The 17,976-nt window shown below is 37.5% G+C and overlaps 1 protein-coding gene across 2 annotated transcripts; it reads left to right on the top strand.

Annotated features, from left to right (window-relative positions):
- The first annotated feature begins 5,744 nt into the window (after positions 1-5,744).
- On the top strand, positions 5,745-17,760 carry fgf24 (fibroblast growth factor 24). Of its 2 annotated transcripts, none has more exons than XM_038308199.1 (5): positions 5,745-6,466; positions 6,639-6,675; positions 9,871-10,039; positions 13,445-13,551; positions 17,341-17,760. In XM_038308199.1, the coding sequence occupies exons 1-5, from the start codon at positions 6,435-6,437 to the stop codon at positions 17,617-17,619; spliced, it is 624 nt and encodes a 207-aa protein (XP_038164127.1). In that variant the 5' UTR covers positions 5,745-6,434; the 3' UTR covers positions 17,620-17,760. The 2 variants fall into 2 exon arrangements, with proteins under 2 accessions (XP_038164127.1, XP_038164122.1); XM_038308194.1 differs by having other exon boundaries at positions 5,747-6,466; positions 9,871-10,048.
- Positions 17,761-17,976: the final 216 nt, after the last annotated feature.

Here is a 17,976-nt window from a genome sequence, read left to right as displayed (position 1 = left end):
TAAAGCTGAGGTGTCGCGACCCCATCACGACCTGGACTCACGTTAGCCATATGACTTCGGGTAGCCGGCAGAAGGAGATGATCAGCGGTGTGAAAAAGGGGTGTCTGAGTGCACGTTTGAAGCCGCGGGGTGGGGTCAACATATACAAGTGGGGTGAGCTGAGTTTGGGGGAGATGAGAGGAAGAGGGTCGTTCTATTTAAGTCTCACATGCTTGTCGAGCTGTGACTTCTTGTTAGAAAAAAAAAGGCTTCTGGGTGGTGACCCCTCCGCATCAGTCGCTTCACCTTGGGAATTGAATAGGACACACACCGCAGCAACCGAGCCCTCCCTCTCCGACCCTAACACCCCCTTCTCTCCTTTGAGTCAATATGTCCGTGTCAGAGATGAAAGTGCAAAGTGGGAGGGACGCGGAGGGGGTCCTGACACTAATGTAGTACATTGGGCTTCACTTACTGATCTGCCAAGTTCTTTTGTCAAGCCCTAAATGCCTGCTAGGGTCCTTTGAACTGCTGAGCGCTCGCCCGCCCTCAGATGCCTCCTCCTTTAGCTTCAATGAGATATCCCCGGTGACATTCCCACAGTCCCGCCGCTGCAGACAGACACGCATAAATGCACGGAAGCGGTTCAAATTCAAAGGCTTGGAAGGGCTCAGGGAGTAACATCATTCGCCACGTTGCAGCTTCTGGCTCAAATTTGCTTTTTGTAAAAGAAATTAAAAAGAATGGAGGTAGGAGGTGAAGGGGAATCATTTTCAGGTGATTTAAAAGCACTTTCAATGGCGGGCAAGCAAAGTGACCCAAGTAAACTTACCTTTAAACTAGTTTGATAGTTTTTCTCACTCATTCTCTCTTGTCGGCTAATCTGTGTGGGTAACCTTATCCCGCCCCCCCCCTCTGTAAACCTCAAGAACTGGACTGAAATGGCTCCTCATTCACAATGCCCTTTCTTGTTCATCTTCACCTTCCAGTACTTGATAGATTCTTCCCTGATTTATCGGGTTTCTTCATCTCCCCTTTTCCCTCTATTTCAATTAGATTAAACAAGCTGGTTTGTCTCCAAACCGCCAACGTGAAAACAAATACAACCAGTCTTTTTCATTTTGAAGGGTCATTGCGTCTAAATAAAACTCTTTTCTTGAACCAGGCCTCTGGCTTGTTTGAGCTTTATTCACACGAAGGTTGTGTTTTATTAGTCCAAGTAAAGTTCATATATTAATTCTTTAATGGAAGAAAGACAACTGATTGTTTTTGTGAGGCGGCATAAAGCCTTGAAATAAAAAGCAGAAAGGGCACAGAGGGCAATTTCACTCGATTAGAGTTTCAGAGTTTTACCAAAAAGTAATCTTGGTTCTGTAAATTAACTTTTAAAGGAAAACTTATACATTTCCTTTTAAAGACAGAGTGTTAGGGTTCAAACCTCTACTTTCTGGTAATTTTGATTGCTATGCTGCCTAAATCTACATTTCGAATTCTTTTAAAATTTGAATATTTATAAAGAAGCTAATGGAAATTTTGGGCCCATGTTATGCTTTATCAGTTACTTTAAGTAAAACTGACTTATTTAGCAGACAGTCAGAAGGTGTGTTTCCATTAACTGTTAAAATGCACAAATAGCAATTATAAAAATAAATTTGCTAAATGTAAAAGCTTTTTTTTTAATAAATAGGTTTTACACTTTGTTGTGATGGTTTTTCGGTCGTATTAAAATCCTTACATGTAACAAAACTGCAATGGAAACATTTTATTTTGCACCAAACGAGTCACGTGATCAGTAACTGGACCCTACTGCCTTTTAAAAAGATGATGAAGAAGAATAGAAGAAGTTGGAGGATGAAACATAGATATATTTCATGTGTTTGCATTCGCCACTGTCATATCGTTTTTTCAAAGTTAACGTGTTAACATGCGTATTCATGTGCTATTTTAATCGCATTTGCTATTTAATATAAATTTTTTTATTTTTTTATTTAGCAGAATATTGGCATAACTGTGTGCACATTTGTAATGGAATTGCACCCTCCACATGAAGAAAAAGGTAACAAATGGTCATTATCAAAGAGTCTGGTTGTCACAAAATTGTACTTAAGTATGTTGATGGAAAAATACGTGCAAGGAAAAAAAATTTTGATAAAGGTGCTGATCCAACATGGTTTCCCTGAGCCTGGAGGATGAGCTAAGAAACTGAGAGTCCAAAATGTTTTAGGCAGAGAATCTGTGGAGTGTTTTCAGGAAGAAAAAAAGAGAGGCCAATGATGCAGATGATGACAATCGCAGGCTGATTGCCTCTGCGCCAGGCCGCATTGATTCTGCATTATTCTCATACTGTAGGGTACCTGGACCAAATACCAAGGGAATAGGGTCTACAGCTCATGGAGAAGCTGTTCAGTAAGTTTTTATTTGTTAACAAAAAGTGTTTTTTTTCTTCCTTTTTTATATTATGTAACATTTTCTGAATTTTGTTTTTTTATCTACTTTAAACCATACTTACCAGAAATACATGGTTAAAGAAAATATCCCTTTTTTCATTGAATTTAAACAAGCATCTTTTTTATACCCAATAATTGGAATAAGTTTACTTTTTTCTTACATTCATTTTTTTTATATCCTCCTGTATTTTGAATCACTCCTGTATGGTAACTTCAGCCTCTTTTGGCCACAGTTGCAGGCTTTGCCAAGTCACTTTTTTCAGAAGGTCTAACAGGAAGACAGCAAACAAATAAAGGTTTGATCAGGAGTCATATTATTCAAGCTGTCCAGCAAAGTCAGAAAACTGTTTTCTTTTCTTTTTTTTCTCTAAATCTTTGTTCATGTTTTCAGAATAAACCCCTTGCTCTGGCTCCTGATTGGTCAGCTGCCAAAATAACTATTACAGCAGAGGAGTGCATGCCAGAACCATCAGACACTTGGCTTGTGTCCAGAAACTATTCCCCAAACTCTCAAGTCTGAGAAAAGAAAAAGACAGTTTAAAAATAAAAAGAAAAAAAATCCTGCTTCTCCAATTGTTGCCGGGGGACGATACTGTGCAGAACACAATAATTGGCATCATTGGTAAAGATGTGTAAAACAACATGAAATACATTATTCTTTCATGGCAATCATTTTATCTTTAACTGATAAAAGAAAAAAATTATGTTTTATTTAACTACATTCATCGGCGAGGGAAAAAAAGCCAATATTCATGTTTAGTTTGTTCATTTAATTTTCTTTTATATAAGCAGAGTAAAACCCTATAGAGATCTAGATCTCATTTGCAAAGGGAACCAGCATACTGGAACCATCAGTCACTTTAAAATAAATATAACTGAATTATCTTTTTAATCTTAAATATATACATTGATCTTATGTTAATTTTTAGAAAAGTCTAATATGGATAAACCTGCCATATTTACCTTGCTAACTGTGGATGGGTGATGAGGTATGAAAAAAAGAAAATCATTATAGAGTGTCAGAGTTATGGGGGTTTCATGCTGCTGAAAAAAAAAAGATGCATTTGTAGAATCTGGGTTAATCAAATCAGATTTTAGCTAAAGTTAGCTATATTATTAGAACTGTATGCTTTCCCCATACTTGGCTTGAATTTAAACATTTCTGTTTGTGCAATGTTTCCTGATCATATGTGTCAAACCAAATGCCATGAGCCAAATCTGTCCCACTACCAAGAGGATTTATTCGGCCCTCAAGAGCCATATAAGGCATGTCGCTTTATGTGAGCACATGTTTTTAAGTGTAATAAATGCTAAATAAATAATAGTTAAATTATAATAAGGTGAGTATATCATTCAGGAAATGATAGAATAAAAAAAAATGTATATGGCTGCAAACAGTCCTTTTTAAAGAATTGAAAACCCTGAAATGACTCAATAGAGAAATTAGGTTGGCACTTCTGCTCTAAGTTACCAAGAGCCCTCTCTTAGAGCTTTATCTTCTATGCTACAGAACATCACTCACAAAGGTGCATCAATTTATGGGTTAGTTGCCTTGTTCAAGGATACACAGACATGTGTCAGGAGTGATTGGAATGTAAGATATAGGTCCAATCTTTGGACGTCATTTTAAGGGAGTGCATACTTGTTTTAAATGCCTAAATCAAATATCAAGATAAAGACCCGGATCCTGTAAAAAACTACACCCAAAGATGTCTTTTGTATTAACAGCCTTCAAGCACTTACACTGGGATGAGGAATGCAATTAAACCACATCATGTAAAATGTTAAAATAAGAAGATCAAATATATATTGCAAAAATAACTTATACGTTTTAAAGGTAAAGTCTGGGTTTGTATCATTTTTTTTTGAAAAAAAATAATGCAACTACTTTTGGCATTTACTTAATCATATTAGTTACTTTAACACAATTGTGTCATGTTGGCGGGGTTGGACATGAAACAACTGTCTTAAAGTAACTAAATATGGTTAAATAAATGCCAAAAGCAGTTGTTTTATATTTTTCATTGTAGAGTGCTCTAAAGGTTTTATTAAAAGAACAAACATGTTTTCCTCCTTCCATCTGTATCCATTTTCCCTATCTGTCTATTCTCCTCCAGTCATGCTTGGACAAATTTGTCACAAACATGTGTTGCAGACATGCTTAGTGAAGCTACAAGGCGGATTCCAACACAGACCCCTCAGCTAATGACTCTTAATCATCTTCCCTGTAAATCCCTCCTCAGGTGTTTTTACTTTTCATATGCAGAGAAAGCTTTGTGAGGGGTGAGCTGTAGATAATGTAAAGTGGATATGATCAAATACCAAAACCAGCATATTCACACAAGCATCAATCAATTAGAAACAACTACTTCAGCTTGGTTTTATTTACCTCTTGAAGATAGACACAAATTAAACACAGCGGTTGTGTTAAAGAGACTATTTTTGTCTGATATTAAAAATTTTTTATATTGTTATGATGCATTTTTTTCCCCACTTTTCATCAAAAGGAACAACATATTCTTCTGGAGTTGTGTTGTCCTGCCCCATGCTGATCAGCAGCTGGAGCGCTTCGCTTCATTTCCCACCAGACCAGCAGCTGGAGATCCTTTGAAATCCCCAGCACGCATGGGAAGTCGTATATGTAATCATTCAGAATTATTTTAAATGTCAATGCAGAAGGAATCCCGAGGATCCAGTTTTAATGGGTCAATAAAACCGAACCACAAAAGTTGTTGTTTTTCTCTCTCTTTTCTTTAAATGGCAGCCTCACTCCAACGCTGCCAGCTCTCCAACACTCGTAAACGCATTCGCACCTCTCTTTTATTTAAATGTCGGATAAGTTATGGCACATAATTGAAGGACAGAAAAAAAAGAAATACATTTGAATGCTGTCTGGGAGAGCATGGGCCAATCCACAAACTCACATTGATTTAAAAAGCGCACAGAGAAGAGATGTAAAGGACAAGTTTCTGTTGCTTACCCCAACAATGGAGCTCATCAAAACCACCCCAATGTGAGAAATAAAACGAATTATAATAATAAACAATGATTATATTAAACAGAATCTACATAATTAAGTAGTTTAAAACTCCTAAAGCTGTAGATGTCCTTATTGAGATCTAATTTATTCCTTTTTTTAAGTAGACTTAAAGGGAAGGAATGATTTTAAAAAGTAAAATCATCTACTTGCGCTTTGCCCATCAGGGTAAAAAAAAAAACAAAAAACATCTGAAGCTGATGGTCTCTCCGCGATTACCCTATCAGGTGCAAACCGCTGACATGTTTCCACCCACCAACAACAAAAAAGCCTCTCTGTGCCCAAATCTGCAGCCGCAGAAGCGCAAACACCACTGACAGGCGTGCAGGCAGCGCTGCGCTATCATCAACCTCTCCAGGGATCTGCGACTTCTACTGTCACTGCCACTTTTTTTTTTTAAAGAGAAAATCTGATTCGACCTGGATAAGTTTGTCTGCTCCAGTTGTCCTCCCAGGAACGCTTCATTTTATTATTATTTTTTTTACATTCCGTCATTGTTAGAATAAAATGCGCCTTGCAAGGTGTAGAAATCCCCTTCAGGTCCGGACCAAGATGAAGAGCCTGTGATCTCTGGAGGAAGCAGAAGCTCAAGGGATATTTTTCCTTTTTTTTTTTTTTTTTTTCAAGTAAGGGGGATTTTTGTGAGACGTCGCAGCTTGGCTCCACTTTAAGGTGAACTTTTGTAACTCTGAGGACCTGATCTGAGAAGTTAAAACTTTTTGGGGTAGTTTCCCCCCTCAACAAGGAAGCACCCAATGTTGCAGTCCGTGCCTTTCCTGCTGCATGTATCCTTACACTGGGATTCGGTCTCCTGCTTACCGCCGGAGTTGTGTGCGTAAAAAGAGTTGTGTGCGTAAAAAGACGCGCAAAGCCTGAGAGAGACACAGAGAAGGGGACGATCCCTCCAAGCTTTCCCGGGGCTCTGAGTGTGAGGAAGCAGGTGCATTTCAGCCGTCTTTCTGAGAGCCAAGATGTCCGTGCTCCCTTCAAGGTTCCTCTACCTGTAAGCGCTCAAAATTCTCCTTGCATGTTTTTGCGCATAATCTCGTGCATTCTTACCAATAGAAGTCGCCAAAAACTTCATATGCTGTTTGTGCATTGCTGTCATTGAGGTAGCCTGCGTTTATTTTCCATGTAATTGCCCGTGTGATTCACTCCCCCCTCTCTCCTCCTAGGTGTTTACACTTTCTGGTTCTCTACTTCCAGCTGCAGGTACGTTACACCCCTCTCATATACTTTTTTTTTTTGATGTTCATGTGCAGCTTTTTATGTGAGTCATGATGAAGGAATGGCCATGTGTTGCTTTCAGGGCGTTTACTATATTATAAGACGCAACAAATTAAAATCAACCCAGATGTGGTTAGAAATGACTAAAAACGTAATTGATTAGATGTTTGTATTAAACAACAAAAAGGTCGCTTGAAAATAATTGTAAGCTCGTTAAATATTAAACATTTGTTGTTTGCAGTTGGGAATTCAAGTAGCATTTTTCACTAATTCACAGCAACAGCTGGGTTGTAAACATGTAGGAGCCTGGGGTTGGAAATATGCGGTTTGAACCGATGAGTCCTTTTTTTGTTTGAAGCATAACGATTTGCAGGCATCCACTCAGCTAATTGACTCTGTTGGCTTTGATTCCTCAGCAGCTCCATCCTTCTTCCCTCATTAAGCTTTTCATCTATTAGTTTTTTCATGTTTTTAATGTTTAGAATAGAAATCAAACCTTTTCTTTTCTGTTTGTCTCGACTAAAGAAACATAATTTTTTTTATTAAAAAAAAGGGACCAAATTCTGCTATATTTTAACTTGATATAAATCCATTTTCTCCTTTGTATTTGTTTGAATATCAAAAAAGGGGAGATATATATCACAATTTTTTACACACGATTAAAATGCTAAATTTCATGCATAATTTGGCAAATTTCTTTAATCTAATAAAGAAATATCTATATATGTTTTGCTTTAGATATACCAAAAAAGTCAAAATAATAACATGCACTTTAATCAATTTATAGATATTAGAAAAAGGAAAAAAAAGAACATAGATTATTTCCAGTGTTCATCTCTAAATATTTTCCTGCAGCTGACTTGCTCTTAAACTTCGATTAATGGTTTTATGAAGAAAAATAAAAGAATTGAGGTGCGCATGGCTAGCATGAGAGTGTGTGTTACTACCTGCCTTTGTGTTTATTTGTTCAGTAGCGTGGCGTATCTTAGATGGATGCAACAACCAAGCTTCCTCCGTGAAGGTCAGACGACGGCCAGACTTTTTGATGTTGAAACCATATCTGTGTTTCATGCGGTGTCTTAGCAGGAAGGAGACGGTGTGATAAAAACTATTGTTGTGAGCATTCACCTCAGCACTGTGCTTAGGCTTGCCTCTCCATTGAGATGAAATCCAAATGTCTACCAAAAGCACACCTTTTTATTTGTTTAGAGAGGTGAAGATTTGGGATAAATCCCTCAGCAGCTCAGTGAAGCTAAGTTTTGTTGTGTAGTAGCACTATACATATATATATATATATATATATATATATATATATATATATATATATATATATATATATATATATATATATATATATATATATATATATATATATATATATATATATATAGATAGATATTGTTTTTTTTTTCACTCCACAGCTTTGAGGTTCATGTTTGACAACAGATCATGCTGATGAACAGCTTTGAACATATTTGTGGAGAGTTTGGCATGAAGGGCTTGCAGTTGCAAACATGTCTCAGTGGAAATTGGAATGCACAGTCTTCTGCTGTTGCGGCAGCGACACCTTTCCCTGCCGTTGTGGCTGCTGCAGCTTAACTGATGGTAAAAAGAGGAAAAGGCAGGGAAGCTCAAAAGTAGAAATTTCTGTTGGGAGAGAAAAGAAACACATCAGTTCATATCTACAGTTATTGCATCACATTAGCTCTAAACATGTTTTTTTTTTTTTTTGTTACACAGTTAGAATGTGGACCTTTGGTTCAGGTTGGGTTTAAGGTAAACACTTGAGCAAAATTTGGGTTTTTCTTGCTTGATCTGGCAACCCTTTGTTGTCATATTCTGTGAAATTTTAGCGTGGGTGCAAGTAAAGAGGCACAGAAGATGCACTTTGTACAAAAATAACATAAAACAATATTTTGCACTCCACATTTTGAATATCTTATCATCAATGTTCTTAACAAAATTAATTGTATTTTAAGTTTTAAGAATGATTTTAGTCAAAACTTCAGATTTAATTGTCCATTAAGCCCATGGTTAGCTTTAGATTCACATTTACAAAAAGTTGGCATTTCAAACCTTAATGTTTATCACTTCTTGTATCTATGAGGGTTTTATTAGAGTAGAACATGCATTTCCCAGCTTATAGAAGGGATTTCAGAGACACGGAAACGTGTGACATTTGAATGAGAAAGAGGGACGTCAGGAGCCTAAACAAGTTTGCGTTCGGATTTGAAGAAGTTGTTTTTCATTCCCTTCCGATTTAAAGGATTTGTTCTGCGGGAGTTAACGTTTCCCATCATGTTTTTGCTACGTGCCATCAATTCACTGAAGTTAAATCAACAAGCACTCTGGGTATGTAATCTGTATATAATTAGCCACCTGAGATCAGCCACATAAAAAGCCATTACTCTGCAATTACCACACCATATACAGCTGGGGAGATAGAATCATGGTTTGAACCGAGATTCCATGGCTTCTGAAAGTATACCTTCCCTCTCCCTCTTCCACATGTTGGGTCACAGTTGGTTTTCTGAAATGCTGCCAACTATTTTTCCACATCTTTATGTCAGGTCTTAGGTAACTCAAAAAACATAAAGTTAGGGAGAGAGAGAGAGAAGGAAGATTTGTGCAATTTGTTTTTAAAAAATGTCCAACAAGCAAGTCTTTGTGGTTTAAGGTTCTCCTTTCTTCCTCACTCATGTCCTACGCCTGCTGCATTTTCTAATTTATGAACCCTATTTAGCCTGCAGGCAGATATTTGTTTGATGATAGTGCAACAGGTCTGGATGCTTCAGGTGTATAATTGCTAGTGGCTTGCTTACTTGTGGAAATGAAGTACAGGTTTCTCAATACCGCCCCAGGCTCACTTTATACTGCGCCCCGATACTCAGAAACAAGGCTTTTCTGAAGGCTTTGCCCTTGTTCTGTTGAAGTTTTACTCAAACATCCACTTCATTAGTGACTCTCACAAAGTACTTAGCTTGTTGTAAATGCATTGCACATAAAAATTGCCACTTTAAAGGAGAGAAACGGTAAATCTGTGCAGCGCACAAATCTCCATGTTCTTTTTTTACACCCTAAAGCACTCCTCTTTTGACATAGAACCCATAAAACCAACAGCACGTATTACTATCAACACCTGTGTCTTGACAGTGTTGCTGTCTGTCTCTTGTCGTGCAGGAATCGCAGCAGAGCACTGCAGATTTCAGGGTTTACATTGAGAACCACACAAGGAACCCGGATGATCTGAGCCGAAAGCAGGTCCGGATCTACCAGCTCTATAGCAGGACCACAGGAAAGCACGTCCAGATATTGGGGAAGAAGATCAACGCCAATGGAGATGATGGGGGCAAGTATGGTATGGGAGAATTTCTGTGCATCTCACCTGACAATATAGCTAGTCTGAGAATGCAAACCCAGCTTTGATAAATGTTTTGCTGCGTCTAGAGACTCCCTCTTAACCCCTGCTCTTTAGGATGTTTGCGCTTCATTGTTCGTAGGTGATTTTCTGTGTGTCTAGTGAAAGAGGGGTTGTATTTTGGAAGTCAGACATTAACAAAAGAGGTTAGGCAAAATCCTTTTAAAACTACTAATGTTAATGGTGATCTTTATGATGCTAAATACTAAAGATAAACATTTCAATTGGCCAGATATTGGCTCTGATCAGAAAAATTGCAGCTCGTTGCTGAAAAATATTTTTTTTCTCTCTGTTTATTAAATAAGTACCACCCGTCTTTCCTGTCTATACACGAATCCATAAACAACATGTACCTGATGCTCTTCCTTGAGTTTAACAAAATATGCGTTGATGCATAAATCTTCATGCATTTTCTAATCCTTTTTTAAATTTCAAATCTATTTAGCATTTATTTAGTCTTGTAACCGCTGTTGTCCTTACAAAAAAAGAAGGAAAACAAGCTTAATGTAAAACCAGAAGCTTGTAATAGACTGATCAGTGTATCTGATTGACATGTTTTTTTCTAGAAAGGTTACCTAGAGAGGGTTTTTTGGTGAATCTGTACTTCAAAATGTGCACATCCTTGAGAATTTTGATCTCAAATGAATAATCTGCCTTAAATCTCACCACTTAGCCCTGTGTGTGCTTTTTCATTACTGTAGATCAAATATGGCTAAATTGATGGTCAGTTAAGAGCTCTTTGATGTAGCCTGCACCGTACTTCCCTGCAGATATTTTTTTTCTCACAACAGCTGACTCACAGCTCCAAAATTGCTGGTCTTGAATGCCTCTGAGTCAGTTTGTTCAGTCGCAGATGCGCGCAGGCGAAGTTTCCTCACTGCTTGTTAGAGCTTGAGTGGAAGCAGATGCAATTTTTCCCATGAGCCTTTGCCAATTCTCTCCCCCTCTCTCTGTCCCGCACCACCTCCTCCCCATCCAGCTGCAGTACCTGGCACCTGTGAACTCCTTTGCACTCACTAGTAATGTTCACTTTGAAAGATTGTAGTCTTGCGGCAAAAGGCCCACAATCTCACCCCCCCCACGCACTCAAAAAACAAGACATACCTAACTTGGTTGTAGACCGTTGTCTGCATATTTGTACATTCAAATTTTAAGCATTATCATCCATCCCAGGTATAAGCATAGCGTTTTGTTACTTTTAAAAGATTAACATTCGACTTCTTCCAGAACCTTTCATTGTAAATGATGTCTGTCTCTAAAATTGAAAAAGGGGACAGTTAAAACACAAGATGGATGGATGGTGTCTGTATGTATTGTAGAGATAATTCCACCATTTCTTTGCAAATATGCTTGCAATGTGGATTTAAAACACAAAAACGTATTTAAGCTTTTAGTTGATTTTTTGACAGATGTCCACTTGTTTAAGGTCAAGAGGGACGTAACTCCATTTCTTTTAGATTCTATTTTAGCAATGCACTATAAGAAAAAAAAGTTCAAGAGGAGTTCAGATGGATATTTTAATCTGCTCACAGTCATCCAGTAAGCTCAGCTTTTCTTTCGCATACTAGCCTCACTGCATCATTGGGAAAACAGACCAATACCCCCCTGATACAGTTGCTTAGAAAGAAAGGATATATTCACATAACAATTGCTCAATTCATTTTCATTTTACAGTTTCATTGGATTTGTTCCTATTATGTGCACTTATTAGTCTTCCATCTAGAAATTACTACTCAGCAAAACATTCAAAATCATCACGATTAATCATAGACTGAGGAAAAATCTTAAATAGCCTGCAGCATTATTTTTACCTTAAAGTATTTGAACTGAATAAGAAATCATTGTTTTTTTTATCATTGTCAAAATAATTGAAAAGTGTCATTTGCTTATAAATGAATATTTACATACACGTTTTATTCTAGAGCTTTATTAATTTTTTTTTATGCTCTGAACTTCCATATCAATGCGTTTTGCTGTTTTGCACCATGTTTTTTTCTCCCACACTGTTTAGATGTGATCACTGCTGCACTTTAAAAAATGGAAATGTCATGAGAGTGTATGCAAAACCAAATCTCGTTTTGTATACACCCTGTGTATAAAAGAAATGACGATAAAAGTTGACTAAGTCTAATTAACCATTTTCTACGTAATTCGTATCTAGTAAATTAATTAGATTGCCCTTTAACTCATTACCAAAAATATTTTATTTCATCCCTCTTATGGAAGAATCATTCAATGGCTAAATGGAAAAATTTAGTTCTTAAGACAGAACCTTGTGGGACTCCAAATTTTTTTTATTAAATATACAACTTATTTGTTCTTTTCAATTAACTGCTCAATAAACTTGTGGGCAACCATAAACCTGCATGGATTAAGGAATAAGAATGTGATTAAGTACAACTAAGTTATACTGATGATAGTTAAGTTTAGGGAGAGTTTGAATTTCCCTGTACTAATAAGTTATTAAACATTTTGGGGATTAGGTGAAGGAAAAAGAACAATTTGCAAGAAAGGAGAGAACAAATATGTCAGTAAATATGTCAGCTGCTCAGATTGGGTTTTACTTTTCTTAACTTCACCTTAAGGGATCTAAACTAATCCATGTAATTATAAAACCAAGCTACTACAAACAGAAATTTCTTACCACTGAAGACGGAATTGTTTTCCCCTCCCAAACTTTTCAGAAAGGTCACCTACTTCCCACTTTTTTTCTAAAGGTTTGATTTTAGGGCGGGAGAGTACTTCTGCCCCCGAGCCCATCCCATTCCCTTCCACTATTCTTCCCCTGCTCCCTTGAGCGCTACTGAATGGCCCTGTGTGTTAAACAAATGGATCATCTTAACTTTTTGATTGAGTGAGCACAGACTAAAGGGAACTTGAAACCTAATCCTGAGGGGCGCATAACTACTCCACAAATGTTTGGCAGATTTCTTTACTGGTCTGAGGGCGAGTGGAGACAAAGGTGACCTTGCAGGGGTGAACATGTAGGATGGGAGCAGGAGTGGGGTGTCAGGGGCCCGGAAAGTAAGGGAGCCATTGGGATACGGCTTCAGTCAAATTACTGTCTTGTCTAGTCATGCCAGTTGGCTCAACTGGTTATTTTAATGACCAAGTCTATTTGAGAAATCAAAAATAAAACTTATAGTAAAGTTCTGAATCATCACAATAGATTCACTTAAGTGGTAATCGGATCTTAGAGAGTTTTCATAAACAAGAATCGCCGATTGTGCATCTTAAACTCACCATGAATGTTTTCCTCTCACTATGAGGTGAAATCTATAGATAGAGAGCAGTTGTGATGTATTCAATTAAAACTGTTGTTTTTTTCTTCTACAGCTCTTCTCGTTGTCGAGACGGAAACCTTCGGGAGTCACATTCGAATAAAAGGAAAAGAAAGTGAACATTACATTTGCATGAACAATAACGGCAAAATTGTCGGAAGGGTGAGTATGGTTTAGTTTAAGTCTTATGGAAGGCTTTGAAAAGCTTTATTAGACTAATATTAGAACCCATATTGTAAACCGAGCTTTTAATCCTTGCTGAATTTAGTTGAACCTCAGATCGTTTTTCTCCTTGTGTTTTTTGCTCACCCGAACAAAACCCCTTTGATAACTCAAAGCCATTCTTCTATTACGTAATCGGCCAACTCCTTTGACACTCGATCAGTCAATTACTGACTGCAATCACCACAATGCATTGAGAGACTAATGGTCACTTAGGAGGAATGCCGTTGCAATTCTATCACTTAGTCACACCAGGTGGCCCCAAGAGGAAGATGACTGCATGTGACTGTAGTTTATGTAGCTGAAAAAGTTTATTATCATCTGAGACACATAATTTAGCTCCATTAATAACCCCAATGTTTGTAATTTCAGCTGCCTTTTAGTGTTGAACTAAGCGAGATGAGTTTTTTCTTAGTAGTACAAAACCCCTTATTTGTGTATAAAATGAAAGATGGGTGAACTGCTACTGCAGGATAGTATGTATGCCTACTGACATTTGCTAAAAATACACATTTTATCTTAATCATTAAAAAAAATGTATGATTTGTTTGCAGAAAACTAAACTGCGATTGAATTTAAAACGTAGCAAAAAACTTTTCAAATTCCCTATACCAACAAATACGAGTTGTAAATTTACCAAAACTATTAGTTTTGGATAGGTAAGATTTTTATGTCCTATTTTTGTTTCAGAATTTCTGCACAACATTAACTTGCTGTAACAGATTTCAGCTGAATCCAATGTATTTTTTAGAAACTTGATACAAGAAAATTAAGTTCCCTGCTTTGGCCTCTTATATAAATATATAAAATGATTAGATGAACTAGTGTGAGAAAGCAATAAAGCATGGTAAAGCATTGTTAATCTCAGACAGAAATAAAGAGGTTATAATGCATGGTTAGTATTCTAAAAACTGCTTACACATTTGCCTAAATGGATAAAACAAAGTATATAGTACCCTGTCAAGGCTTCCTGTTATCCGTTAAAAGATGTGCTCTCTCCCTGTATTGCACAGGGAGGATAAATCACATTTTTTTTCAGATTTAGGCCCCGTCCACACGAAGCCGAACCCTGGCCTAAACGCACAAATCTTTCACCAAACCAGCCTCTTATCCATACGTTGCCGGCGTTCGGGGGTCTGTAAACAATCTTTTTTTTATTCCGCCTTCAGAGTGGGAAGATTTTGAAACGCCGTTTTCGCGTTTCCATCTTTAAGCTCTAACCGCATTTTTTTTTTTTACACGCATGCGTCATAGCGTCGCCTCTAAACACGCATGCGCGACACAGTATCACAACAACAATGGCGCCGTACTGTGTTGAATGGTTGCTGCTAATGCTACTCACCCTGCTGTCGGGCTTACAACAGAATCTTCTTCTTCTGGAATATCTCCAGGAAGAACAGAGCAATATCGACGACATAGTTCAGCACCTGAATTTGACTGAACCACGAAAATGGACCCGCAGGGCAACCATGTATAAATATTAGTGCGCATGCCCAACATTTCGTCGCCTATTTTTGCTTTGGCACGACAGCACCACTTACAGGCCTGGCATACATTTTGCAGCGTTTTTATGCATTCGTGTGGACGATCACATTTATTTTACGTCTCCGTCTTTACGACAAACGTTCTGGAAAATATTAGCGTTTCGTGTTCGTTTTGACTTCGTGTGGACGGGGCCTAAATATATTTTCTAGATGTAAACATTATATTTTTTTTACTTTTTATTTTTATTTTATAGCTTTTGTGCTTTTTAACCCATTTAAAAAATCTTTACATATTCTGAAAATATGACCTCAGTCTACTTCTTTCAGTCATCGATAAGTGTTGTTGTGAATGTGCTGATTTAAAGATGAATCTGCCTCCCAATGTTTGAAATGTGATTTGAGACATTTCTGAGGAGAAGATAGACTGCTTTAACAGCTGCTCAATATTTGGAACGTTAATGGAATATGTTGAAGCTGTTTTTTATAGTTTGAAAATGAAACAACAATTCTCTTCGGACGTGCACACCCTAAACTTGACCTTAAAATCTTTGGTTTACTCAGGCCTCAGTACATGATGACTTTTTTGACTGTTGTTCTGTATAATTCCTGTAGGCCACTTTGATGAGTTTCTAGAGCTGTAAAACTGCTTGTCAGAAAGCAGTTGGTAACTGTTGTTAAGCCAGATTTGGTTCTGTTTTTATAGTGAAAACTCATTTACATTTTTTTATTTAAGGTCTAATACATTTTTTGTAGGTGTCATCTGGCTTTTTTAGTTATACCCACTTTAAATAAAGTATTGCTTAATGGAGGTATACTTTTGTTTAACAGACATGAATAAATTCGAATCATAATATGGTTAAGAGGCAAATTAAAATCATACCTGCAAAGATGAGTTTTGACATTTAATCTTAACATTTAGCTCCTTTCAGCCACTTATGTTAGTTTAGTAATAAAGCTGAACTCTGCCATGTAAAGATGTAATTTAAAGTCAAACATAAAAATGTATGAGATCCTCCCTTGGAAAAGTTTTCAGTCACCAATATTCTTGATTGCTGCATCATTGGAAATACTTGAACAGTATCAGACTTATTTTTTTTACAGTTATTCCCTTTAATTTTCTTGAGCTTTTTTCTATTTCCATTCTATTTAACGTTGAGTTTAAGTTTTTTCTCTAATTGTTTTAAGGGTACAACTACAGCTATGTTAAAAATATCCTATTTATTCTTAAAGTTACAGAAACTATTAATGTTTGCTTAATTTGAATCAAGATTAAAAGACTCAATTAGGGACAATTTGCAGGCCAAATGTCTGGTGAAATGTGTGAATACAGATGTCCTGCTCCAGTTCAGACCAGTATTGATATGAATCCCGAGCAACTGTGTGACCAGAATACCTTAGGAAACCATGGAGTGGTTGTGCAAGTCCCACGTTTCTGCACATAATTATTGTCTTTACCCTCTGAGGTACGGAATCATGTCACACCACTTCAGGACTCTGTCTCCAATAGTCTCCTTACAACAACATGTTTGGCCCTAAAAAGTCCCTTAAAGCTAACACTATAACTTTAACTACTGGTATACAAAGAGATTATAGGTGTGGACACCTTTATTTGGTGTAATCACAAGGAAGAAACACGTTACTACTGAGGCTGACTAGGGTGGCTAAACATGCACAAAAAACATAATTTTTTCTTGCCTAATTTCATTTATTCCCATACATAACACCTCTGAACACCTTATTGCATTGGCTGTTCGCTCCTTTCATGGGAATAAAATGTCCTTTATATCTTGTTTTGGGGTGCTATTTCCCTGTTATCCAAGATTGTATTTACTTCAAATCTTTAGCAAAAGCATATTTCTAACATAAGGAGTTCAATGTAGATCCGAAAAGTGAATAGAGACTAATTAGATATATAAAAAAACTGTCATCATAAATCCATATTTTATATAATCAAATGTAAATCCTTGTTATTGTCCCACAATGGGGAAAATTCACACTCTGCATTTAACCCATCCCCTTGGGGAGCAGTGAGCTGCCACTGTACGGTGCCCGGGGAGCAGTCTGGGGAACCAACTGCAATGCTCTAACCACTAGGCCACCACTCCCCTAAATTTCATGAGATTTCCTAACCCTTTCCTCTAAATAACTCTTAGTCATCATCCTGCATGAAAGTAACAGACTTTAGGGAATCCAATATTTGTGCTGCTTTGTTTCTAATATTGTCTATTTTCTTCCTACTCTCCAGCCCGATGGAAGGAGGGAAGACTGCGTCTTTGTGGAAGAATTCCTGGAGAACAACTACACAGCCCTGGTGTCTGCTAAGTACAAAGGATGGTACCTCGGCTTCAACCGAAAGGGACGGCCCAAGAAAGGGTTCCGCACCACACAGAGGCAACAAGAAGTCCACTTCATGAAGCGCCATCCGAAGGGTCGAGTGGACCCGCTAGAGGAGTTCCGTTTCACCCCAGTAACTAAGCGGACACGAAGGGCTCGGCGGTTAAAACAAAACTCCAAGAGGAACTGATGGGACCGTTGGGACAGCACTAGATATCCTCACAAGGGGGGGAAAAACAAACTGAAAATCTCAAGCTTCTTAAAAGAATCACCTTAAAGACCCAACTTCTGTAAAAGAAAGAAAAGAAAAAACGAACAAAAGAGTCAAAGATGTTATATTTTTGTATTTCAGGATGATATTTCCTGACTCTTGGATTCTCCTGGGTTGATGTCATTGTGCTAAATTTTCTGTCATGTTATTTATACTGGATAAACTCAAGGACCTCTGAGAGAACTCGTTTCGCTGCTGTCCTCAGCCACGTTTGAACTGCAAGCTGAAGGCATACTTTCTTTTTGACAATGGGAGCTGAAGCAGGAGCTGACGCAA

Source organism: Cyprinodon tularosa, unplaced genomic scaffold (assembly GCF_016077235.1).
Source record: "Cyprinodon tularosa strain WSP-4 unplaced genomic scaffold, ASM1607723v1 ctg117, whole genome shotgun sequence".
In the NCBI taxonomy this organism is placed as follows: Eukaryota; Metazoa; Chordata; class Actinopteri; order Cyprinodontiformes; family Cyprinodontidae; genus Cyprinodon; species Cyprinodon tularosa.
This window is presented reverse-complemented; position numbering and strand designations above follow the sequence as displayed.